The sequence below is a fragment of the Dinoponera quadriceps genome, unplaced genomic scaffold (assembly GCF_001313825.1).
Source record: "Dinoponera quadriceps isolate SergipeBrazil2010 unplaced genomic scaffold, ASM131382v1 scaffold120, whole genome shotgun sequence".
In the NCBI taxonomy this organism is placed as follows: domain Eukaryota; kingdom Metazoa; phylum Arthropoda; class Insecta; order Hymenoptera; family Formicidae; genus Dinoponera; species Dinoponera quadriceps.
Genome location: NW_014554309.1, coordinates 2975104 through 2999478, shown reverse-complemented (window position 1 = coordinate 2999478; position 24375 = coordinate 2975104). Strand labels below are relative to the sequence as shown.

Here is a 24375-nt window from a genome sequence, read left to right as displayed (position 1 = left end):
GGGGGGGGGGGGGGGGGGGGGGAGCAAGAAGCGTCATTCATTCGCGAACAACGCGAGGAGATTGCGTTACGTTATGGCTCAACTATTTCTTCTAGTGTCATTGGCACGCCAATTATGTTTAACCTCTTAACTTGCTCATTTGTCTTTCTTTGTTGCCACACTGCAGCGCGGGTTTAATGTATATGTGAAGCAAAAAAATGTCCTGTCCTTCTTTATCCTCGAATACTTGCGCGACGGAGAATCACACGCCACCCGCGCCTGTTCGCGTTGGTGTTCACGACGCCTACAAAATGCGTTACGGATTCTATTGTTAGCCCGATAAATCACACGGAGAACGAAGAATATCTATGAATATTGAAACAATGATTCTCTCAGTGACTCGATAGAACACGCGAGGCGAAGGAGCTCGTTGACGTACATTCTCGAAATTTCTCGAGGCGAAGTCTCACGCGAAACGAGCGTGAAAATTCACTCGAAGCGACGGTGAAGACACCGCCGTTCGAAATCGCGGGAGAAAACGTATGCTCCAACTTAGAGTAAGTTTCCTAAACTCAGAGTGAATTTTACATTGCGAAGAATTGCCGGAGACGGTGGAGCAACATCAGACTCACCCTTAAATTTCGAGTGAAAACATCCACACGGCGACTCAGAAATGGGAGAATTCGTTCCGCTCCGCGAGTCTGAAAAGTCGCTCGAAGAAATTCACAACGAACACCTTTCCTCCCGATTCTCAGAAACGTCAACTACGGCAACCTAAAACCGATTTAGTAACTTCCGTAATCCACGCGAACGGCAAAGAACCCAGTTTAATAGTTTCTGCTGGTGCGAATATCGATGTCACACGTGCCTTTTAAATAATTACGTTATAACTGTGCCGTGAATATATGACATGTAACATAACATGGCAGTTGCAGTATTGAGACTTATCACGTCGATTTTACGCCGATCGTGTAAACGTAGATTACAGGTGTTAGCGATCGGATTTTAGGTTGCCGGGTAAACACGGACTCATCAACTACCTGATGTTCCCTGCCGTATTCACTGCCGTGATTTTGACGAGAATACAATAACGAGAGCCTCGTTTAGCTCCGATACTCGACTTATCGTCGTACAACAACGTATCGCGTCATTTAAAACACGACTCTCTTTCCCGCACACGACATACGATCCTCCTTCGGCACGGCTCGAGAACGCGCTGAATATTTGGCGCACCGAGAGCGGAGCACAGCTATTTACCTATTGATCGAGCGCCGCGTGCTGTACGTTAACGAGTTGGGAACACGTGCGCGCGCGACGTAAGACGCCGCCGGCCGAGGACAACGTCGTGCTTCGTTTAACGCGTGATATCCGCATCTGCTGACCCTGGCAAGTAACACGAGCCTTCACGACGTACGCACTTTTCGAGGCGCGTTCGCGCGCAGCACACCTTCAGTTACACACCGCATGTGTTTCCTCGCTTTTCTCCGCGCGGCCACGTACGTATCGAGGTAGGCCCCCGTCCTGAGGCTGCCGCTCGCTTAACCGCGCGATATTTTGTGTCGCACACTGCCAACGTGGCCACGCGAATGTCTTATCAAACGCGCGATGTCACGCGAGGCGGCCGCGATTATGCGTCGTATGCGTTTTAAGCGAGCCCGCCCGCCCGGCGAATTCGCGAAAACATATATCTACCTTAATACAGCGATATCGTTTCTCGGAACATTCGCCCGAAACCGGAGGAAGAGAAATTGGAGTACGTAATATCTCGAAACGCCGACGGTCGAAGCGTATTTGGAGCGCGGGCTACTACGGCGCGACTCTCGCGGTTATAAAACCGCGAACGCGGCAACTCGCACGAGCGAATTTTCGCCTTCTCCGCCGTTAAACGGTCGCGCGAAACGCGTAATCTTTAAGGACTGTCTACGTTGAAAGTAAGCAGTAACAAGTAAAAGACGTTCACGTTGGAAATAAGCGGTATTAAGTAAGGAGTAGAGTATTGGTTGGTGGTAAAGCGGTAAGGAAGTGGGAAATGGCAATGATTCATTTCGCTTACTCCCGGTGTTACACCTTGATTCCAATGAAAAAAAACCCCGTTACGCCTTACTTGGCGGTGTTACCACCTCCAATGTAGACGATTCTTTATGCACACGGCGTAATAAAGCCTCAACACGGAATGCGACTAGGTCGTTAGAACTTTCTAATCGTACACATTATGGATTCGTCATTTATTGATTATTCCCCCCAAAAAAAAGCGAGACGTGTGAAAACAGTAATCTGACATCGTGACAGCTTCACGTTAACCGTCCGAAAGCGGATATGTACGATTAGAAAATTATATCGGCAATCTAATTATACCGCACGTATTACGGCTATTGTGTCCAGCTGAGTGTGCAAGCTGAACAAAGAAAGCAAACGGGCGTTGTATGCTTTTCGGAAGAAAAGAAAAAAACGAATCGTTACGTCGGCGAGAGAGTCCTCGTCACGGATCACACTTTGCCGCACGTTATTCAAGTGCATACTTCCGATCCGATCCCGCCCGTAAAGGAGAACGCGACGGGAAGGTGTAAAGTCGCGGCTGTTACGAGGCGAGCGCGTAAGAACGGATCCAACTGTAGGTGTGCGCGCACGCCTTAGAGCAGCGGCCTTACAAGGTCGTCCCGTACTTGAGATATGTACTTCGTTGTAACTTTCCCCGGACCACTCGAGCGTATTAATCTAGCCGGTCTATCGCCGGAGCGAACTCGCGCAATTTCATTTACGCCCGGGAAGACCCGGGGATTCTTCGGAAATCACTGTGACGAGCGGCCGGCAACATGAGACTACGGTCGTTACGCTTACGCAGCATCCGCGGTAACCTCGGGGTCCCGTGAGATCCCCTCGACACACACCGAAGAAGGACGTCTGGAAATTCGTTCGACCGGAAAAGAGACAAATGACCCGAGCGTTCCGCGCGAACGAACCGGCCGGAGGAGTCACGGTTCTCGCTCGAACGGAAAATCGTGATCGTGCGAAACTAACGGCTCGCACCGGAACCGGCGTGTGATCGACGAGGGGACGAATTAGCGCAAACGTAATGAGGCAAAAACGTCGACGCCGTCGTGCGAAACGCGGTCCACGGGCGTGTGTGTGTATGCGAGGGAAAGCGAGAAAGAAGAGAAAAGAAACTATGGCGGTGGGCTCACCTTCGTTCGTGAAGTTCCGCTCGGTCGGCGGCTGGCCGAATGTGCTAACGAGATGCGTGGTGACGCGCAGGCCGGCTTGCTGCTTCCTCCACGTCTCATTGACGACGCGCTCGACCGTTGAATTCTTCCGTATTCGAGCGGCATCCGGCTCGACCCTGTCCATGTTGCGCACGTCCGACCACAATATTACCAGCAATATCACGAGCAAAACGATGGCGAGCGCCGCGCCGATCGTGGCGACGCGATTCGAAATCCGCGACATCTCTGCGACCCCGCCGGTGGCGGTGCGCATCCGCTTCGCCGTGCTCGGTTTCCTGGCGCTGCTGCTGTTCGATCGGCTATCACCGATGTATCACCGGGGGAGATCGATTCTCGTGTTGACCGTGCCGCGCACGTTGTCGCCTCAATCGATCATCATCCTGAGCGCGTCATCGAGAGACAAGGCGGAGAGAATGATAATGAAGAGAGAGAGAGAGAGGAGGAAAGAGAGAGAGAGAGCACGAGAGAGCGAGGATTATCCGTTCGTGGCGAATGGATATTTCGAAGCGAGTCTCTCCTCCGTACCTTCGTATACACCCATAAAACCCTCGCGCAACAGGAGGAGATCTCAAGGTCCCTCTTCCTTCTCTTGAATCTTGTTTTCCTCGCGAAGCGCGGCTCGCCGGCAGAATGCAACCGGGATCAGCACAACGTCCATTAAAGAACGCGCGAATCTCGCCTCGCGGTCTTCTTATCTTCCTCGAAGGACCTCGACTATACCATACCGCCTGGCTGAAGAGGAGGTTATTACTTGGGGACCGGCCGGCTACGAGAATCGAAACGCATCATGGCGATCGTGGCCGAACGTTCAAGGGCGGATATCATAGCTCGTTGCCGCTCCTCGTCAAACGCTTCTCGCTCGATCCTCCTCGTCTCGTGTGCGCGCGCGCGCGCGCCTCACACGTGCGCAACAACAATCTTGCGTCTGTTGTGCCAGCTTCGTCGCAATCCTTCTCTCGATGATCGCGCGAGGAACATCTCAGGCGAGTCGGCGGCACCACGCGTGATCGATGGTCAATGACGATGTAAACAACGACGACGACGACTACGTAATCGGTGCGATCGAAATCTTCGCTTCTTCGCGAGCGTGATCAATCGGACGTTGTCAATCCCCGCTTCGGCAGCCGCTTCGACGCTCTCCTGAAAACCGAACCGAAGAACGGGCTCTTTAATGCGAGAGAGAATGAGAACTGCGCCGCCGTAGTGCGCGGGCAGGTGGTAAGTTCTTAATTCAGGTTACATTTCCAAATGCGGCGCGAGCGATGTGACGCGAGACTCGAGTTTCCGAGTCTCTCGAGATCGGAATTAAATCACCGCGCGCGAACGCTTATCGCGCGTCTCTTGTTAATCCGGATCTACATACATGTATTAAGAGAAAAAAAATGTTCGAGTAAATATTTCTTAAGGAATATTGGAGTAATTGTTTCACTTGAATTCAGTAAATATTACTCGAGATTGTAGAAATTTTTCTTTCAGTGTTGTACATTTAAATAATATTTATTTAATCCAAATAAAAAAAAAATCACTCCAATACTCCTTAGCAAATATTTACTTGAATGCAGCACTTTTTTCTTTCAGTGTGTAATACGCCTTTTACTCTAAGCAGTAAAATGTAATTTCTGACAAAAGGTGTTTCTCACGCCGGCAAAATTTGTAACGACGCTTAAATTTGAGGAAATACGTTTGGTAGCGCTGGCAATGCCTTTTGCTGGAAATTGCGTTACAACTTAGCATTCAGAGCAAACGGCTAAAGGCTTACTACATCTATGGTAGATGCAGCCTTAACCTCGCCGAGACTTGCGATCGAAGCCCCAACTTCACCTGACTTGATTCTCTCGAACGACTTTGTCGATATGCTATTGCGAGACGCTGTCACGATCGTATCGGAGAAATGTCTACGTAGGGGCGTATATATTTGTATACCACTGTTTCTTCTCTCGAGAACGGGAGAGAGAGAGAGATAGATGATAGGGAGACGATATTTTTAGAGGAATGCCGGAATTTTTTCGGCAGGAGAAACTCAAAGCCGCCACATCGTCAAGGCTGAGAGCGAATGAAACATAAAAGCTGCTCGGCACGCGGCTACCGACCTCGGAATCTCTTAAGGTCTGGGTCAAACTATTCTTGTCGCGTATCGCACATGCTGGGCTTTGATCGCCATCGGTCTGATGTATCGATCAATCTTTGTCTTGAAGTTTCACGCGAATCCCGCGATCTCCCGCCACCTCGTTCGCGTGCTCAAGCGTACGTACGGCGCAATTATCTCGAGCCTTTGTGTCCTTTAAACGCTAGAACTACTGATGATTAACGCGTACTATTCCACCGGAGTTTAAATGGGATCTTTGAAAAATATGTGATGCAAAGGAAAAAATATTTATTCGTATGCACAATGCAAGAGAAATCACGAAAGGAAATTGGAGTAACTTTTGCAAAAAAAAATTACAAACTGGTCATTTTGACTGTTTTCTATAGTTCTGGTATATTAACCCTCCGTTAGTCGCAATATGCAACAGATATCATCTCAACACTTGTCGATTTATTCTTCACTGTTTTTTATATACTTTAGAGGCTGATCTATTAGCCAAATGCTAATAAAGAAAAACTATTTCAAGAAGCAGAGGAAAATAATGGGAACAATTAGTGTATCTGTGAGATACATTATAACCATTTATGGGCGAAAAATATTGCGATTAATGGAAATTTAAAGAATCCCAAATATTAAGTTGATGTAAAAATTTTTTCCGCTCTTTAATCAAAATATGCATATAACATTTATTTATTTTCAAATACGATCAATCAATTAAATATATGCGTCATTTTGTTCGATGACCTGCTAGAATTGTAGGATTTCTGAGCGAAGAACTGATTAAAAAACGGAACAAACCTTTGCATCGACCTAATAATCATACAATACGTAACTGTACGATTAATGTATAGAATTAAATATCATGTACTTTACGATCAGATGGGACATTTTCATTCTTCTGAATTGCCTTCTACGTGTTTGCCGTGCAATAGGGAAGAAAAACTGTACAAAAATATACGAAAAACTTGCGTTTTTGTGACTATTATGATACGACGTGCTCATGACGGGAACGACTTTTCGCGATCTTCTCGGTTACATTGAGATTAACGTTAATGTAACTAAGACTGTATCATCGTTACGGCTTGGTCTCACGTTATCATGCCGAAACGTCCTTTCCCAGACGGATTCTTTTAACCGTAAGAACAACGACGAACGTCGTCACGTCGCCTTGCAATGCCACAGAATGTAAAATTAACGCTGGACATGCCGACGCATTCCTCGCGAATACGCCTCGCCGTATAAAACTCGATTCATACTATTCGAGCGGCGGAAGACGAATCGGCACTATAATAAATCGTCGGACGATGAAGTGGAGCTTCATTAGTACTTTCGAAACGACCGCTTCAGTGTGTTAACCGAAGAATTTAATCAGCTATTACTGAAAGGACTGCTGTTTGCAAGAGAGAGAGAGAGAGAGAGAGAGAGAGAAGTAACGTGGATACGAATGCCATGACGATACCAATTGAACCCGAAGAATTACTTTCTCATTAATCGTCTTGTTTTTAGAGCGCGCAAATGATCACTTCGTGGTAGTTAGGCGAAGTTGAACGAACGACTCGCGACCGTTCGTCCCACATTTGTCTCGATCGTGTCGATCGGCGATTCTCTCATCGTCGACAACAAAGATCGTTGATTACGAGTATCCTAATAGCAAATTAAGACGGCATCCGATGCCGTCACTCCGTTTCCCGATGATGTGAACCGAGCTTAACGTCGTGACACGCGCTTGCACACACGCAGAAGGCAGGACCGAATGAGAGACGAGGAGTAGAACTAGATGGAAACCGGTAGTGTGCATTTTCAAATCACACACAGCGTCAGTATAGTGCGCATCTTAAACGCCGAGTGTGTAAATTTACACACCGGCTTCTGGTCCTTCCACCTGCGCCTGGATCGCGTACGCCGCGAGTGCGCGACTCCCCGAACTTTCGTTCAGTGTAAACAATCTCACAGGCGTCAACAACCGATAATTCGATCCGCGACATATATCTGAGACGTTGCGCGTAGAAAACGCTCGCGCCTCGCGCTATTGAGAAGAAGAGAAATGATCGCGGAAACAGAATCGGTGCTTATCGAACGGGACGTAAGCAGAGAGCTGGCGAAACAACTTCAAGTCCTACGATATATGCGATAATTGCAGTTAAATTGTAAACATAATTTCTAGCAAAAAGGTTTCCCAACTCTATCAAACGATTCCTAAGATTTAAGTGCTATTACGATTTTTGGAAGCGCGGGAAACATCTTTTGCCGGAAATCAGGCTACATTTTATTGCTCCGAGCAAAAAGCTCGTATACTTTGAACTTTCTTTTGGTCGATAAACATGTCTCTAAAAGTGGCTTAAGAATTATCTTGGTTGAGATACTACATTTAAAGTTCAGAATACGAGTCTTTCAAGGGCTTACTACACCTGTTGTAGATCCAGACTGACTAACAAGGACTAACAAGTCGCAATAACGGTTTAAATCCTAGGAATTGCGACGTTTAGTAAGCGCTGGAAGCGCCTTTTGCGAAGAATTACGTTACAATATAGTACTCCGAGCGCAACAGGCCAAAAGCTTGCTACGCCTATAGTGCATGCGGACCTAGACAACACCTTTCTAGAGCGAATAACGTGTTCCTTGCGGAAAGCTCCGAAATGGAGCGACTTCGTGTATTAAGGCTGTATCACGCCGGTCTTTGTGTACTAGTTTGCAGAACGGCACTTGGAGCACTTTTTTCTCTGATGTGCCTCAGAACGGCAGCCGACGATCTCCAATGGGAGAATTGGTTTTCGAGCGATTTTCAGAGAAAAGGTTCTCCGCGTTGCATTGCGTCGGCTGAAATTCGCCGCAAAGGCGAAACGTTCATTTTGCATACGAGCGACCATACACAAGAGAGATCGCGGAGTTTCTCGCCGCTTCGCGGCGCGTAATCCGCACGCCTTGGACGATACCGGAGATTCGCGCGAGAGATACGTTTCGGAAGTGAATTTCTCAATTGCGCGGCGTCGCGTAGCGCGCGATGCGTATGCGCGCGCGTCGCGGCAGACCCTAAGCCTAAAAATACAGATTTAAATATTGCGTAACGCGTCGATGCCGACGGTAACTCATTTTCACGGGCACGGAGCCGCTCGGAGGAGGTGCACACGCGCGCGCGCGCGCGCGCGCATGCACACATACGCGGCACATACTCAGTGGAATCTGTCGCGACCGCCGCCGCCTCGACGGCGACGGTCTTCGCTTCGGCGAGACCGTCGCTCCGAAATTCAAACTCGCCCGGTATCACACGCGCGATAAAACTTTCTCATTTCTCGGGTCTCCCCGACGTGTCGAGATCGTAACGTCGTCTCGCGAGAGAGGTATCTCACGGGGAGAGACACTTACCTCGCAGTCGGAAGCCGAAGGAGAGGATGTCGTCTAAGACGATGCCGAGTGGGCGCGCGGAGGAGCGAACGAACGGGCGAATATCTCTCTCTCTCCCTCTCTCTCTCGACAAGAAAAAACGCGCCGATCTTCCCTGTCGTCGTTCCCCCACGAGGCCGGAGCGCGTCGACGGTCATTCGCCGCGATGCCGGCGATTAGGAAGAGGCTCGTGAGAGAGGACGATGCGTCGGGAAAACGACCGCGCGAGCGACGCCCGCAGACACAACGAACGTCCGATCTGACCCGCTCGCACGCACCGACTGAAGTTGCCCGAAGCGCCGATCCCTTACGACCTCCCCTCCCCCTGCCCCCCTGCACCCGCGCCTCTTGCCGCCACGTCCCTCTTATTCTTTCAGACTGCGCCTCTGTCCCTCTCGCTCTCCCACTTTCTGCCCGGTCTCTCTCTCTCTCTCTCGCGCTCGCAACGGCCACGGACAACGATCTCACCAACACCATATCATCCGTGTGCTACTCCTCCGCTACCACCTACCAGCCGTCGCGCACACCAGCACCCCGGAGATACACGAATACCCGACCCGCGCCGCGGACTATTAACCGGCCTGCATATGAATTACCGAAATTTCGTCCGTGTCGCGCCGTTCTCATCGGCGGGAACACCCTCGTTCGGAAGTTATCGATACCCCTCTCGATGTCCGTCCGGTGTGTTATCGATACCCGAGTTACGCGGTCGTTACCGCGGTCGGACACGACGTTCCGTTTATTTGGGAATTCACTGAATAAATGAGTTAACACTTTGATCTCCCTCTCCCGAGGGATTCTGCTGTTATCTTGATTAGATTAAGTCGGTCTATTTTGGAGGGCGCGGCTAGTCGCTAGTCGTGATTAAACATCCGACAGATGGGCATTTTCCAAATAAACGCATCTCGCGTAGGTATTTACGTGTCGCGGCGATAGTAGAGAAATAAACAGCATTGTTAGTAACAACCAACACAGCCATACTCGACGCTCGACGCATCTTGTGACTCTTACAATTAGTATTCCGTTTGACGCTCAATATCGACGAGTGCCTTCATCTTCTTTCGATGGACGCTTTCAGGGAGAACGGATTATATATTCGTGCATTTTAGTTTGATCGACTTGTAACTGACATTTGTCGTGTACCGAATATACATTCGTTAATATTTACTTTGATTGTCGCAAAATATTTTAACGATATCTCTGTGAGTAGAGATAGATTAAAAGAAATTGATAAGTATTCCTCTTGCCAAGAGATAACAAGCTCTTTAAAACGTAATTTTCCGAAGTAATTTTGGAATTTCTTTTTCATCGCTCTTTCTCGATATTTTTTATTAGTTAATTAATTAATATTAAGGTGTAACGCTCATTTCAAGCTACGTATTGCAGATTGCAAGTTAAATACTGAAACTAGACCAATCAGAAAGAAAAGCGAATAAAATTGATACCATCCGATTGGTCGAATTCTGTTCTCCATCTTGCAACACGTTGTATCTGATACGGGCTTTAAACTCTTCGGTTGTGATCACGCTGCGAACGCCTCGGTGAACTTGGGTTCCGCTAATAGTGCTTTATTATAACGTGCTAACGAGATTTTACTGCTTCAAAACGTTCCTCTTAATATACCGAATTTATATTTGCAGTATCTTTGTGCAACAATACGTACTATCAGACATATTCACGTATCTGTGAAATCACATAACCTATTGACATGTCACTGGCGGCAAGTAGCTACCAAACGTTGAATTAAAGACTTATCGAGTTACGCTCCTAATGAACCTTATATTTCACCCCGTGACGAAAATATATAGCGTGATATTTCTATAATTTTGTAATTCGATTTGATATCGACGTTGCAATGTGCGGAATATTTTGTACTATATATCAAGCCGACTCCGAAGGCTCCGAGCAGGTATGATAATAATCATGGTTAATTATCATAATAATTAGATCTTGAAATATAAAATTCACAGAGATTCAAATAAATTTAGACAAATGCTAATTTTAATATACTTACTTTGCTTGTTTAGTGGAATATTTGCAAGGATCTAATAGCTGCACGAGGTCCTGATTATTTAGCAGATAAACACGTATCGTTAAGTTGCGAATGGCAAGGATATTTTGCCGGTTCAGTGTTGTGGATGCAAGGACCAAGCATAATGACACAACCAAGTTTAGATCGTAATGGTAATCTACTACTTTGGAATGGAGATCTCTTTTCTGGCTGTTTGGTATGTATATTCATTATACCAAACATTTCCCACAACCCTATTTTTCTTGTATGTCTGTAGGAATATATATACTTACTCTTAATTATATACAAATGTATACATAATTATACAGCAAATTGTAATGGCATCTTGGTTTTAGGCAAAAGATGATATTTGTGATACGAGCACAGTATTGGATGAATTTCAATCGACTACAGATATCATACCTGTGCTTCGCAAGATTGAAGGCCCTTACAGCTTAATATACTATCAAAAGTCAAGCAGTATATTATACTTTGGACGAGATATTATCGGACGGCATAGTTTACTTTTAAAAGTAGACAACGAAACGAATTCACTGACTCTGACTTCGGTTGCAAGTAAGATAATGAAAGGAATCGTGGAGGTGCCGGCTATAGGTATCTTTGCAATGAATTTAAATAGTTCGCGGATAAACTTAGCGTGCTACCCGTGGAGAGAGCCAGACTTGAGGTTCACCGATGTTATCGAAGCGCTGGAAACGAATTTAAACGTAGATATTAATATCAGGGAGACTATATTGGACACGCATTCGTCGCTGGCGAACTTGCACCTGCATCCTGATCCAAAGGATGTGGAATATCTGGAGAATATATCGTGCACTAACGATTTTAACAAGACATTACAATACTTATTGGAGAATCGGGAGGTGAGTGAAAGAGTGAAACGTCTGACGGAACTCTTGCATCAATCTGTGAAAGTCAGGGTGAAGAAGAAACCGAATTACTGCAAGGACTGCATAAAGGTTGTGTTAGATGGGGGAAGTGTCACTTGCTCTCACTCGAAGATCGGTATATTGTTCTCCGGTGGTCTAGATTCAGCAATTTTAACGGCGATAGTCGACAAACACATTCCCGAGGACGAAAGTATCGATCTCATTAATGTTGCGTTCGAGAAATCTGTAAGTAACCAGAACGTAAGTCATGCGAGTGGCGAGAAGGAGAGTGTAACGCAGAAATATGATGTGCCAGACAGGAAAACTGGACGACAAACGTATAACGAGTTGTTGCGAATTTCTCCCAACAGAAAGTGGAACTTCGTGCAGGTACTGCATCTCAAGTATATACCTCGAGCACGCTCGATTTTGCTCCCTCGGAAGAGAGAAACGACGATTTCTCTCTGATCACTGATGCTTGTTTCAGTGTGATATCACGCAGGCGGAACTGCAGTCGTATCGCGCCTCGCGTGTCTGCGATCTGTTGCATCCGTTGTGCACGATTCTGGACGAGAGTCTGGGATGCGCCATGTGGTTCGCGAGTCGCGCGAAGGGCCTCCTTTATCCGATCGACGAGACGTACGAGTCGCCGTGCCGAATACTACTCCTGGGCATAGGCGCGGACGAACTGTTCGGCGGATACATGCGACACAGGACCATACTGAGACACAAAGGATGGGATGCGCTGGTGCAGGAGCTGAGTATCGAGCTGGCCAGGATTTCCGAGAGGAATTTGGGCCGGGACGACCGGGTTGTTTCCGATCACGGGAAACAGTCCCGACTGCCGTATCTGGACGAGAATCTGGTGAGATACGTGCAACATCTAAAACCATGGGAGAGGTAAAAATATGACTTGTCAGTTTGAGTCGGTGAGTAAGCAGCTGATCGACGATAACGAAGGGGTATAAAATTGGGTCATCAGGTGCTACCCGACTGAAAAAATGCCGACCGGATTGGGGGACAAGTTGCTCTTACGTTTGTTGGCGTGCAGCATCGGTTTCCAGAACACGGCTAACTTTCCCAAGAGAGCTTTCCAATTTGGCTCGCGAATTGCGAACAGCAAGGAGAATGCTAACGACATATCAAATAGATTATAAAATGTAAGTAACGTTAGTTATTCAGGTGCAAGTTTGCCGTTAGCTTCTCGATCGGCTGCATTTTAAAACTGATAAACGAGAGAAACAGCCGTTGCTACTATTGCAATTGCAACTGGATATCGATACTTAGTTAAGTAATTTATTTAATGATTATTGTTTGTTGTATTATATTTCAATATTGTCGCGTATTTATTTGCAGATTAAACTGTATCTTATTCGTACCGCAATACGTTTCGCGGTTTATAAGTTGAAAAAGCTTTGTACGCACGATTCACTCTACGGCGATGTCTGTATTCACCAAGACCGGCACGAGAGACTTCGTTGAGGCGTGTAAGAATTACCTGCACAGTCACACGAACCTCTTATCACAGTCATGTGTTACGGCAGAAAATAAACATAATATTTGACATCGCGAGATTGTTGAGAATATCCGCTATCACTGAGATAATAACTTCCTCCGTGCTTCTCGACGCTTCCCGCATCCTCCCCGAGCTTCGTACACGCACGAGCTGCTTGATGCTCGAGCTTCCAGCTCCCTCGTGCTTCTCGAGGCTTTCCGAAGCCTCTTCACGAGCTTCGTGCTCGCACGAACCGCTTGAAGCTTGAGCTTCTTGAAGTTTGAGGCTCGAGCTTCAAGCTTCTTCGAGCTCTTGAAGCTTGGGACTCGAGCTTCTAGAAGTTTCTCGACGCTTTCATGAGCTCATTTTATATAATGAAATTTTTAAATTAAATTATTCGTATAACAGACATTCGATGTATTACTCTCTCGTTGATATAACACATGCGTAACATGATAAGACACACACATACGAGCATATAAACTATAATAATACATTATTTGTGTAAAAAAAGTGATTTAATTTTTCATTTCTTACAGTTTAGAAATAACGAAAAACATTGTGATGTTACAATTATTTGTTATTTTATACGTAAATACTGTTACACAATACTCAATTCAGTCTCTTCTACCTTCTCTCGCACGAATGATTTATACAATATTCATCTATTATGCTATAACTGCCATAATACGTTATGTGTTATTTTGATGAATGATTACAAAAATATAACATTTTTTTATTTATTCTACAATTAGTAAATTTATTATTTGCGAATCCAGCTTTCTATACACTATCAACAATTGAGGTAAGTTACCTTCCTCAGGATTACCTTCCTCAAAAAGAAAGGAACGCATATATAATATTATTATTACACTGAACGTTATAGATTGTAGTATAGATCATGGTATTCATTATTTATAAATTTTCCCTTTGTCGATACATGTTCGAGACATGTCAGCGGATTAATAATACATCTGTATCATAAAACTGTATACACAAACATATTTGATGTAATCTTATAATATAGTCCTTAAATATCCAAAGTCTACCACTCTATTGAGACGGTTCCTCGTGATGCCTATTAAATTCTAATATTGTATTCCGGTCGTTTTGTAATTCGCTGTCAACCGCATCGTTGCAAATACATATCGAATCTGACATACCTCCACCTGAAAATAAAATGAACTATTAATGCAGCTAACTAATACATGGTTCTAAATGAATAAATTACCATAATGTACTACATTTGTATTAATTACATGTATATTTGCATGTAACCATAGTAATATATTCACGTTTCGTTAATAAGATCGTATTATTGAATATATTATCGCGATAAAGCTACAAATATTTTTTTTCTGAAAAAATCCTGTTCCTATAATACGTAACACTGAGTTAAGTATTTGAAACAAGCGAACAACTTTATGTCCGATGACAGCAATGTGAAGATGAAGCCATGTGCATTTTATATTAAAAAAAAAAATGCTCGTAAGTGTGAGAAATTTATTCAGATGATATAATATTTTCCTACGATTAATCCCTCCTATAAGCCTATATATAATAGTATTAGTAATCTACTGAGTCATCCGTTACGAAATATTTCATATTTCATGTTAGAAAATGAGGATAAAAAAAATATGAAACATCTTGGAAAATATGACAATGATATTCTCATAATACTTTTATACACGCAATACGTTAGCAAACATTAATCAACTTGTGTAATAAAATGCCGCGAACCGAAATTTGACTGGGATAATAAGTCTCTACTATTGAAACATTGTTATCAACTGATAATGATGCTCTCCCTATTATGCAACATATATATCTGACAAATTTTTCTCCCATCTGATATCAAAGATATCACAGGTAGGAATCCTTTGCTTCATCCTGTGTATACACACACAAATACATGCAGCCTGTGTGTATACGTTTGTGTACATGTGTGAGTGTATATGTTTATACGCACATATATACCAATATTTTTACAATATAAAAATAGAAAGACATGATTATTACAAAAGTACCAATGAAGGAAACCAACTTGATTGCTTATGCGTTGATTACATCATGACTTTTCAACAATATACATGCAAAACATCGTACCGTATCTAACTCATATTCGAAATTTTACAAACTAATCATTCCACATAAAGCGTTGTAGGCAAGCAGTTTGAAACACATTCTACATCACTTGAATACTCGATCTATATATTGGGTCAATCGAGAAGTTGGATTTCTCCAGCAGAGATGATGTCACGTATATCACGCGATACGATAGTCTACAATCATATACTGCTCTGTAATCAAGCCGCAGGGAGAAGCTGGATATAGTTTCTTCTTCTATTTATTGCATTTATTCTACGTCGGATATGCTCGTAGGAACTCCTAAGGTCCTAGAGACACAGACGTCCATAGGATGTCCTAACGGGATGGAACGTCCATTGAATAAAGTGCAGTATAGATATCCTGACACCTGAACAGCTGATTTACAGAAAAACGCAACACCAGTAATTTTTAATGCTACTAACTTGCTCATCTCTTTTGAACTATTGACACTCTCCATCGCAGCTTGATTATTATTGCCAATAATAAAAAAAAAGAAAGTTGCAAGTTGCTTAATTTTGACAAGTTTCAATGAAAATTGTGTAATCGTCAACTTGATTGATTATGATCTTCCAACCAGACATTTTTTACCAGACAAAAATTCAATTCGAAATTGTTCGATCGTAACTAAAATCGTGCATTGTCTGATACTCTTTGTCAGACAATATATGAAAAGATACATATAACGAAATCTACAAAAAATATAAAAGTATAATAACGTAATATGTATAAAAATAATATACTGTGTATGCGTATTGTGTTTGGATTTGAAATCTCACAAATACTCACATTCTCACATAATGAAAAAAAAACTAAAATTTAATAAACTCTGATATTCCTCAAATCTTTTAAATATTGTGTAAGTGTGTGTATGTGTGTATTTTATTTCTTTATACTTTGTGCTACGACAAACACAAGAATATGTAATAACAAATATAATAATATAACATTATCTCACATATTTCTTCTATACAAAACAAGGATGAAACAATGATGAAACTGATTACAAAATTATATAAAAAAGAAAAAGAAAAGATGATGAAATCGTGAAAATAAATTATGTACCGGGTATACAGCGCACTGTCGGGTGAAGCCCAGTGATGATCTATAAATGCGTTGATTCAGCTTGCCCATTATTCTTAGTATCTAGACATTTGTCTGTAAGAAAGATGTTTGTATGTTATATAAAAATAACTGCATGCACATTCCCCACTCAACATATCATGTATGCTGTACATATACATGCTGCAATAAATAAAATCTGTTTCTAAAACAAAAAAATCGTTTCATCAATTTCTGCGAGAGATTGATTATACCAGTAACACCTCTCTCTCTCTCTCTCTCTCTCTCTCTCTCTCTCTCTCTCTCTCTTTCCCTCTCTCTTTCTCTGTATAGTCAAACGCCACTCAACGTAGTAGAAAAGCATCGAGATTAAAAAATAACAATTACTTTCGACACATGATAGCACGATCAACTATAGCACTATATACTCCTATATGTTCTCAACAGATTTTATTTTGATACGTTTTCATACGTCAACACCATTTCTTAATTGCTGGAACATAAAATAAAGATTTGAAACTGCCGTCAAAATTTAAATTAACAATCGATAAAACACGATTTATACTATATTGGCATATTACGATAATTGAAAGAACAAATGGCATGCTCTTTGATGGTCAAAGCGACAAAAATATATAAAATTTGAGACAAACAAGCAATACGATGATTCAAAGACCGTCGTGTTTTTTTTTTTGTATGGTTTACTTAACATCTATGATCGTAATATTGAAGTAGTGTACGCGATAAAAAAATTTATCAGCTTTGGCCAAGTATTGAGATTCACCATATTTTTTTTTCACCAATTGCCAACAATCGCAAACAATTCCAATCGTCCCTTCACTTATCCTTGCAATCGCTTATTTGATATTTCATATAAATTTTGAGAATATATGATTGCAAAATTGTAACATATTGTCCCGCAGTATCTTCTGTAATACTTTTTTCATACTTTTACATACAATGCATTCAATATAATACAATTTGGCACTTAACATGCTATAATTATCGTCAATTATCACACTACCTTTTTTTTTGATCCCATGACTTCCAAGTCCAAAGTTGAGAATAATTCATGCACTGTGCAAAAATATAATGCTTTAGAAGAGTTGCAAATTTTTACTTCACATTCCAACCAGTTCTACACTATAGAAGTAATATACGTATATTATGGATATTAATTCATTAATATAACAATACTAATATGTATGTGTGTATATATATATCATCTTCTTTTGATAGATATTGTTTTATAATATTATCAAAATTTTTTATCAGACAACTTTATTACATCCATAAATTTGATCTTGACGATTTCGATAGTATTACACTCATCGTGTGAATTATATATACGCTATTTTGAGTCGCTTTACTCAGTAGCAACTCGGCATATACATTCTGCTAACAGAATTGTGTGAGCCACTTACCAAGTGTAAAGACACTAGAAATTTTCAACGTACATCCTCTCTTTCCGGGTATTTGTACGTTATAACTATTGATTATTTAAAATACCAATATATGCCAAAGATCAAAGAAAGATGATAAAAGTTATAAATATTGAGTCGTATGAAAGAAGAAATGATAGATCGATGTATTTAATTTCAAAAGATCTAATAGTTCAATATCTAAGAAATATAACACATTAATGATGCGTGCGTGCGTGCGTGCGTGCGTGCGTGCATGCGTACATGCATGCGTGCGTGCGTGTCTGTGCATGCACGTTTACATCAAGCATTAAGCTTATTAGTTATAATATGTACAAGATAAACATCTCAATGCTAATCACAATTTGTTACTTACCCGCAATAGCAAGATCAACTAATGCTTTGTCTTGCTGTATATGCAATGCTGTCAGGAAGAAAAATAGAGCTCCGATTACTTCTACAAACATTGTAAGAAACATTGCGTATTGTAGACTGCGGAATTCGACGTTTATATCCTGATCAAACACCAGTAGACCTCTTATAGATTGAACCGGCAGATATATGGACTTTAGACCTTCCGATATCTGAAACAGACAACTTGATATTATACAATGCAGAATGACCTGAACGATATGGGCCATGAATATAGTAGAATATCCCGTAACAAGACAATTTTGAAAAAATGTTTTTGATCAAAATTACAAGGTTCATTCATTTACTGATCCTATCAGTCCTACCTTGGGTGGAGGCATTGAATAAAGGTCACATTTTTTTTTATGGAATCACATAGTTCTCTTCACATGATTCTTCTATTTATTCCGCGTACAAAAGTACCAGATCATCGATGAGTGAATATTTTATTTCGTATTTTTTTGAGCTAAAAATATCTGGATAAAAAGTGAAAAATGATGAGTGTTCACTCATCAATGATGATACTTTTATACACATAATGAACAGAGGATTTGATGTGTGTGTGTGTATGTGTTGAAAAATCTATGATTTCATTTATAAAAATTAAGTTGACCTTCATTTGATGCTTCTAGGTCAAACTGATAAATAAATCAAACTCTACAACTTTTATCTAAAACATTTTTTGCAAAGTTGCATCATTCACGAGATACTCGGCCCACTCTGTAGATTACCAGCGATATTTTTTGAGACAAAAATCCCGATACTAAAAAGTCGAATAGCTTTTTAATAGAATATCTCATTCATTTGATTATATCAATTGAATATCCTCCTCGGAGGAATCAATGTCTACCGCCAATCAATAAGTAGTAAGAACATTCTTTTCTTCTATACACATTACATGGAATAAAAATATATCAAGCCGAAATATATAGCGAATTAATATTCATTTACGTACGAGTCCGATAAGATAGGGACTGCCTGCATCTCCGAAAGCATGTGCAATAAGTATTTGAAATGCCTCAGCCGTAGACCTTCTCGTAGGGATTACTACATACTGCAATTAATGAGATAATTTATTATGATGAAACGCTTTACTCTATTAGCGTTGTCTTTCGACTTACCAGTAACATATCTGCTACAATTGACCAATTCAAGTTCAGTGACAACTGACCGAAGAATATTAACGTGTAACAGAGCATAGAGTTGGTATTGGCAGTAATCAAAGCAAAGAACAACAAAGGTGCGCTTATTAAAAGACCTACAGCGCATATCAGAGGATCAGCTTGCTGCCAATGACATCGTAATTTTTGCGCTATTGCAGAACCTAAAGGTACTCCTATTAAGCCAGATGCCATACCAATTAATCCAAACTTGTATGCAACACTGAAATGAATTTTAAAATGTCATATCTATGCGAATGTGCACGATGTATTCGAAACTTACTCATCTGGATCAACATTCATCTCGTCGGGATGTAATTGAAAACCCAATTGTAAATACAACGGTGCCCACCATGCCAATGCACCAGTGACGAATGCCACACAAGTAAATCCTGCGGTAGATAGCATAAAGCTTGGGCTGAAAATCATGTCAATGATACAATATGGTATTGAATTACCCAAGAATAATGTAATTCCTCAAAGTAGAAACAAAAATTTCTGTATCGTCACGTAACAATCAACGTGCTATAAGAAACGAAATGTCAATCGTAAAAATTATTACACAATTGTTACAACAATGAAATTATATAATTACTTTTTCATCAACTGCTTCATGTCATATGACCATGTGGTACTTGTCAGATGAACACCACCTTCTTGTTCACCTCTAATGGGATTTTTTACAACAGTGAGTAATAGTAGAATTGCTATGACACCTAATACAGGAGTGATACGTAATCCCCATTCCCAGTGACCTGTGATACGGGCTGTTTCACCTCCTGTAATATATCCTAAACCACTAAAAATTCAAAACATATGTATATGTATCTCTCACACACACACACACACACACACATATATATATATATATATTTACATGCAGAATGAGTAATAGATTTGTGCTAAAAAAAAAATACAATTTCATTGAAAAAGTTGACTTTGAAATAGCCTTGAATTATTGACTGTACAAGGCAATACCTCCTACAACTTTTGTCTGAAATATTTTGAAATTATATATTAACCCTTTGCACTCGAGGGCTCCGGAACAGAGTCATTTAAATAGCGGAGCCCTCGAGTTTGAAGACAAATATTAAATGGCTCTGCTCCGGAACCCTCGAGTGCAAAGGGTTAAGGTATCTCAATTTGCTCCACCCTGTATACATAATAATATTTATACTAAATAAGCAAAATCACCTTCCAACTGGAATAGCAAAGTAGAAGAGGGCAAGCATCCTGGAACGCACATCCTTCACAAATAAGTCACTAATTATAGTTGGAGCAATCGTGGAATAACTTGCCTCTCCTATGCCAACAAGTGCCCTAAAAAACAGGAACCACCCGAATGTCTGAAATATATATATATATATATTACATAATTCATGCAATATATATTGTAGCAACTTTTTTTACTAATAGATGAAACATCTAACAAGAGTTTGTCGCAATATTTCTCACTTTGTATAAACTGTTTGAATTCATCACATATATATATATGTATATATATACACACACACACACATCCATACTTACTTTCATGTAAGAACCGACCAATGTTGTTAGACACCATAAAAATACGCCACTGCTCATAATAAATTTTCTATTGTAACGATCTCCTAAATATCCGAATAATGGTGCAAACACCATATAGCTCAAAATAAATGCAGTTTGTAGTAATCCCGACTTATCGTTGGTAATTTCGAAGTCATGCTTGATATCATTCAATACCCCTATGGTAAAAAATTTGCTCATTGATGTGTGTTTCATTCGTTGAATGAAACACGATCGTTGACCGGTTGATGTAACTTGTTAATATGTTCAAATGTGGATTTTTGTAACATAGGGCACTCACCAGCGATTGTAAAGCGATCCATATAATTTATAAGATTTACGAAACACAGAACAGCCACTGTGATCCAATCGCTTCTGTTGATCGATCTCATCTCTGAAGGCATCGCGCGTATCTCCCTTCTTAATCCGCATTTACTACGCAATATCTACCTTTTACGTTTATAGCCGTTCTATCGTTTATCATGACGCGACGAATTGTAGCCACTTTGGCACACTAATTAGAATAATGCAACTTGCCGATAAAGTTCATAGGTTATTACCAAATCGTTGCATTGACCTATCGTCTGTTCTTTTTAGCTGCACTGCTGATCAGATGTATTAGAGAGAATTCACACCTTGACAGAGAAGCAGGAAGCAACAGCCGCAATCGGTGGTGGTCAATACTTCCTGCTTTGGTTTACTATTTTAACTAGCTTAGTACCAGCACGAGTTCTGATTGGCTGTTGCTTTCTACTTTTCTGCCAAGATGTGAATTCTCCTTTAAGAATTTTTGGCGACATTTTCCCTAGAAGCTCCCACAGAAAAATGACTTATGTAACTATATATACATCCAATAAGATGATTTTCAATTTGATCATGAATTCGGTAGTAATAAGACTGATCATGAATTCGGTATAGTAATAACTTTAACAATGCTTATGTTAAATGAGATTCGTTTGTGCATATAATATTAAGGCACCCTAAAATAAGATAGTCTTCGAAAAGCTTTGTCTTGAGATTTTGCTAGTCTATGCTTATTCGTCGACTATGAATATAGAGAGCGTCTTAAGACCAAAACTAAGGTAGTCTTCGAAATAAGACTCGACTATGAATACGGGCCTATAATAGATGTTTTAAGCCGTAAGCTTTAAGAAATTGACCAATTAATCATTTTCTTCACATTCAACTGTGATAGGTAAATTTCTTGAGGGTTAAACGCCTATTGTAGACTGGCTAAGCTACTGGCCCTAAGACCCGACTAGGAATATTGGCCATTGTGACAATAGGAAAAGTGGGGGTAATCCATGGTTACATAGAGCGGATATTTGAGAGGTTAGTAAGGAACAGAACCAAAATTGTGCGCATTCCGACATTACGCATCGACAAATTTTCGTATGTAGTTCGGAATGCACGTTTTGCATTTATAAAGGCATTTCTATATAAGGTAACATCGCGGATATGACTGCTCTCCGGGTACACTCAGGCTGAGCGATTTGTTTACTCTGTCAAACATTTTATATCGTCGTCACAATATCGAAAAAAATGTCCATGGTAATTATTACGTCAGTGTAAAATATGTCCTGTATGTGTGTGTGTGTTCGTATAATTCTACATGCATATATATAGTCCTATATATATAAATTGTGTTGAAAATTGTCATTATTTAATATATAACAAGTTACGCACATTTTTCTTTCTTAACCTCTATTATATTAGGGTCTTCTAACGTACAATTTACTTATATAGGGTAAATTTTGCACCTTTCTTCAATTTTGTGTTGTACTTGATTTTAACCATCTACATTTATCATCGAATCTTTAATTTGCTACACTTTCGTCACAAACCGTTCTTTTTCTCTCCAAGTAATATTTCGGAGACTAATGTAGCGATTGAAAATACAAAATAACATATTTATAACATCGGGTCGAGAAAATGTTGTATCGAAAGTAACTTGTGAGAAAAAGTGTTTTCGGAAAAAAAACTCTCGAATGGCACAAATGCGATTTAAGACAAAATTATATCCGTTCATTCTAGCGGATATTTTAAGAAAAAAAGCCATATGAAAACTAGAAAACTGAGAAACGTTCAATGGTCCACTGGAATATGCCAAGATTAATAAAGAATTGTACACAAAGTTTAATGATTGCTTCTTTTGTTGAGCAAAAAGCAATAGTTGCATGATATATAGATTATGTTGTAAATAATTGTGCCTTTTACCATTGATGTATTTGTTACATCAATGTGTGCTTTTGAAACGCAAAATTTTCAGAGACCCGATGATCACAGGAGGAAATGGAACCGGGAGGAATACGAAAGGATTGCGCTTCAGAGGCTCCAGGATGAAATCGCAGAGGAGGAATTGGGTCTTCCTAAGCAACCGGCAGTTAAGAGAGAGTTGCTCAAACAGAGAGACTATAAAGTAGATCTTGAATCTAAATTGGGAAAGAGTGTAGTTATCAATAAAAATACACCATCCTCACAAACTGGAGGGTATGTTGAATCGAATATTTGTGTATGTGTGTGTGTGTGTTTATTTATTTATTTATTTATTCATAGTACATATGTATATAATTATACAACTATTATTATACAGTCTATATTATACAACTATATATATATAATTTATACAACTATTCTTAATTTTCTATAGAGAAATGAGATCAATTGCATTGTTACATCATTATTTGTAGATATTACTGCAATGTCTGTGACTGCGTTGTTAAAGATTCCATCAATTTTTTGGACCATATTAACGGGACAAAACGTAAGTCGAAATCTCTAGTTCGAGAATACAACATGACATAAATTGTGTCATCTCTCTTTGATGGTTTGTATAATTATTGACAGATCAACGCAACTTGGGTATGTCTATGAAGATAGAGAGATCCACGGTGGAACAAGTTAGAGCTAGATTTGCCCTGAATAAGAAAAAACGTGAAGAGAAGGAAAAGGATTATGATTTGGAACAAAGAGTAAAGGAGCTTAAGGAAGAGGTTGATTATCTTCTTTTATTTCCTTATTTGTTTATTTATATTACATACAATTTGTTAACGCTGCTGTTATTCACGCAGGAAGAAAAGATTAAAGAGTACAGGAAGGAAAAGAGGAAAGACAAGAAGAGGAAAATCGAGGAACTCGTGGAGGACGATGCCGGGCCATCTGATGAAATGGTCGCAATCATGGGATTTTCCGGCTTTGGCTCCAAGAAGAAGTGACAAAGTGACGTTGTCGAACATTCGTGAGCACAGCTATGTTTGAGAAACTCGTTTCTTATACAGAGACTGCCTTCCCGCCCGCGGGAAGGCAATTGGAAATGACGAACAGTTGGATTTCCAGTCTTTGCAATTTTGTTGCAAACGTGTGTTTATAACGTGCACATTTCCCCACTATCGTTCGTGTGTCGAAGAAAACGCACAATTACAAATCTGTGACCAATGTGACAACTTACACAAATTTGAGTTTATACAATGTTAATCGCTCGGAATATGCAATGTGAAGATAAAATCAATTATATTGTCGCAAAATGATTATTCGATAATACTGACATTATTGACAAGATCCTTTGTCACGATGATATCTTTACGCTCGGTTGACGCCAAAAAAA

The 24375-nt window shown here is 40.9% G+C and overlaps 4 protein-coding genes across 8 annotated transcripts in view; 2 read left to right on the top strand and 2 right to left on the bottom strand.

Annotated features, from left to right (window-relative positions):
• Positions 1–9305, bottom strand: part of LOC106745972 (A disintegrin and metalloproteinase with thrombospondin motifs 9) — a 49329-nt gene extending 40024 nt beyond the window's left edge. For 2 of the 3 annotated variants that reach the window (XM_014622054.1, XM_014622061.1), the window contains exons 1-2: positions 8650–9305; positions 3162–4340 (exon numbers count right to left, since the gene is read on the bottom strand). In XM_014622054.1, coding sequence (XP_014477540.1) covers positions 3162–3453 — 292 coding nt within the window. In that variant the 5' untranslated portion in view covers positions 3454–4340; positions 8650–9305. The remainder of the gene's footprint in view (positions 1–3161; positions 4341–8649) is intronic. The other variant, XM_014622066.1, reaches the window with a different exon arrangement.
• Positions 9306–9535: 230 nt separating this feature from the next.
• Positions 9536–13525, top strand: LOC106746222 (asparagine synthetase domain-containing protein 1). The gene is made up of 7 exons (XM_014622545.1): positions 9536–9576; positions 10308–10576; positions 10695–10895; positions 11035–11958; positions 12056–12468; positions 12551–12728; positions 12925–13525. Exons 2-6 carry the CDS (start codon positions 10523–10525, stop codon positions 12723–12725), a joined length of 1767 nt encoding a protein of 588 aa, XP_014478031.1. The 5' UTR covers positions 9536–9576; positions 10308–10522; the 3' UTR covers positions 12726–12728; positions 12925–13525.
• A 100-nt stretch (positions 13526–13625) lies between these two features.
• On the bottom strand, positions 13626–21414 carry LOC106746228 (protein spinster). Of its 2 annotated transcripts, XM_014622567.1 has the most exons (10): positions 21073–21414; positions 20754–20950; positions 20418–20569; positions 19819–20022; positions 19507–19641; positions 19185–19446; positions 19019–19117; positions 18029–18236; positions 16235–16327; positions 14145–14232 (listed from the first exon to the last, which is right to left on the bottom strand). In XM_014622567.1, exons 1-9 carry the CDS (start codon positions 21173–21175, stop codon positions 16275–16277), a joined length of 1413 nt encoding a protein of 470 aa, XP_014478053.1. In that variant the 5' UTR covers positions 21176–21414; the 3' UTR covers positions 14145–14232; positions 16235–16274. The 2 variants fall into 2 exon arrangements, with proteins under 2 accessions (XP_014478043.1, XP_014478053.1); XM_014622557.1 differs by lacking the exon at positions 16235–16327 and having other exon boundaries at positions 13626–14232; positions 21073–21412.
• A 415-nt stretch (positions 21415–21829) lies between these two features.
• On the top strand, positions 21830–24309 carry LOC106745308 (zinc finger matrin-type protein 2). Of its 2 annotated transcripts, XM_014620807.1 has the most exons (7): positions 21830–21853; positions 21967–22103; positions 22216–22322; positions 23041–23261; positions 23462–23535; positions 23619–23764; positions 23843–24309. In XM_014620807.1, the coding sequence occupies exons 3-7, from the start codon at positions 22314–22316 to the stop codon at positions 23984–23986; spliced, it is 594 nt and encodes a 197-aa protein (XP_014476293.1). In that variant the 5' UTR covers positions 21830–21853; positions 21967–22103; positions 22216–22313; the 3' UTR covers positions 23987–24309. The 2 variants fall into 2 exon arrangements, with proteins under 2 accessions (XP_014476293.1, XP_014476300.1); XM_014620814.1 differs by lacking the exon at positions 21830–21853 and having other exon boundaries at positions 21950–22103.
• Positions 24310–24375: the final 66 nt, after the last annotated feature.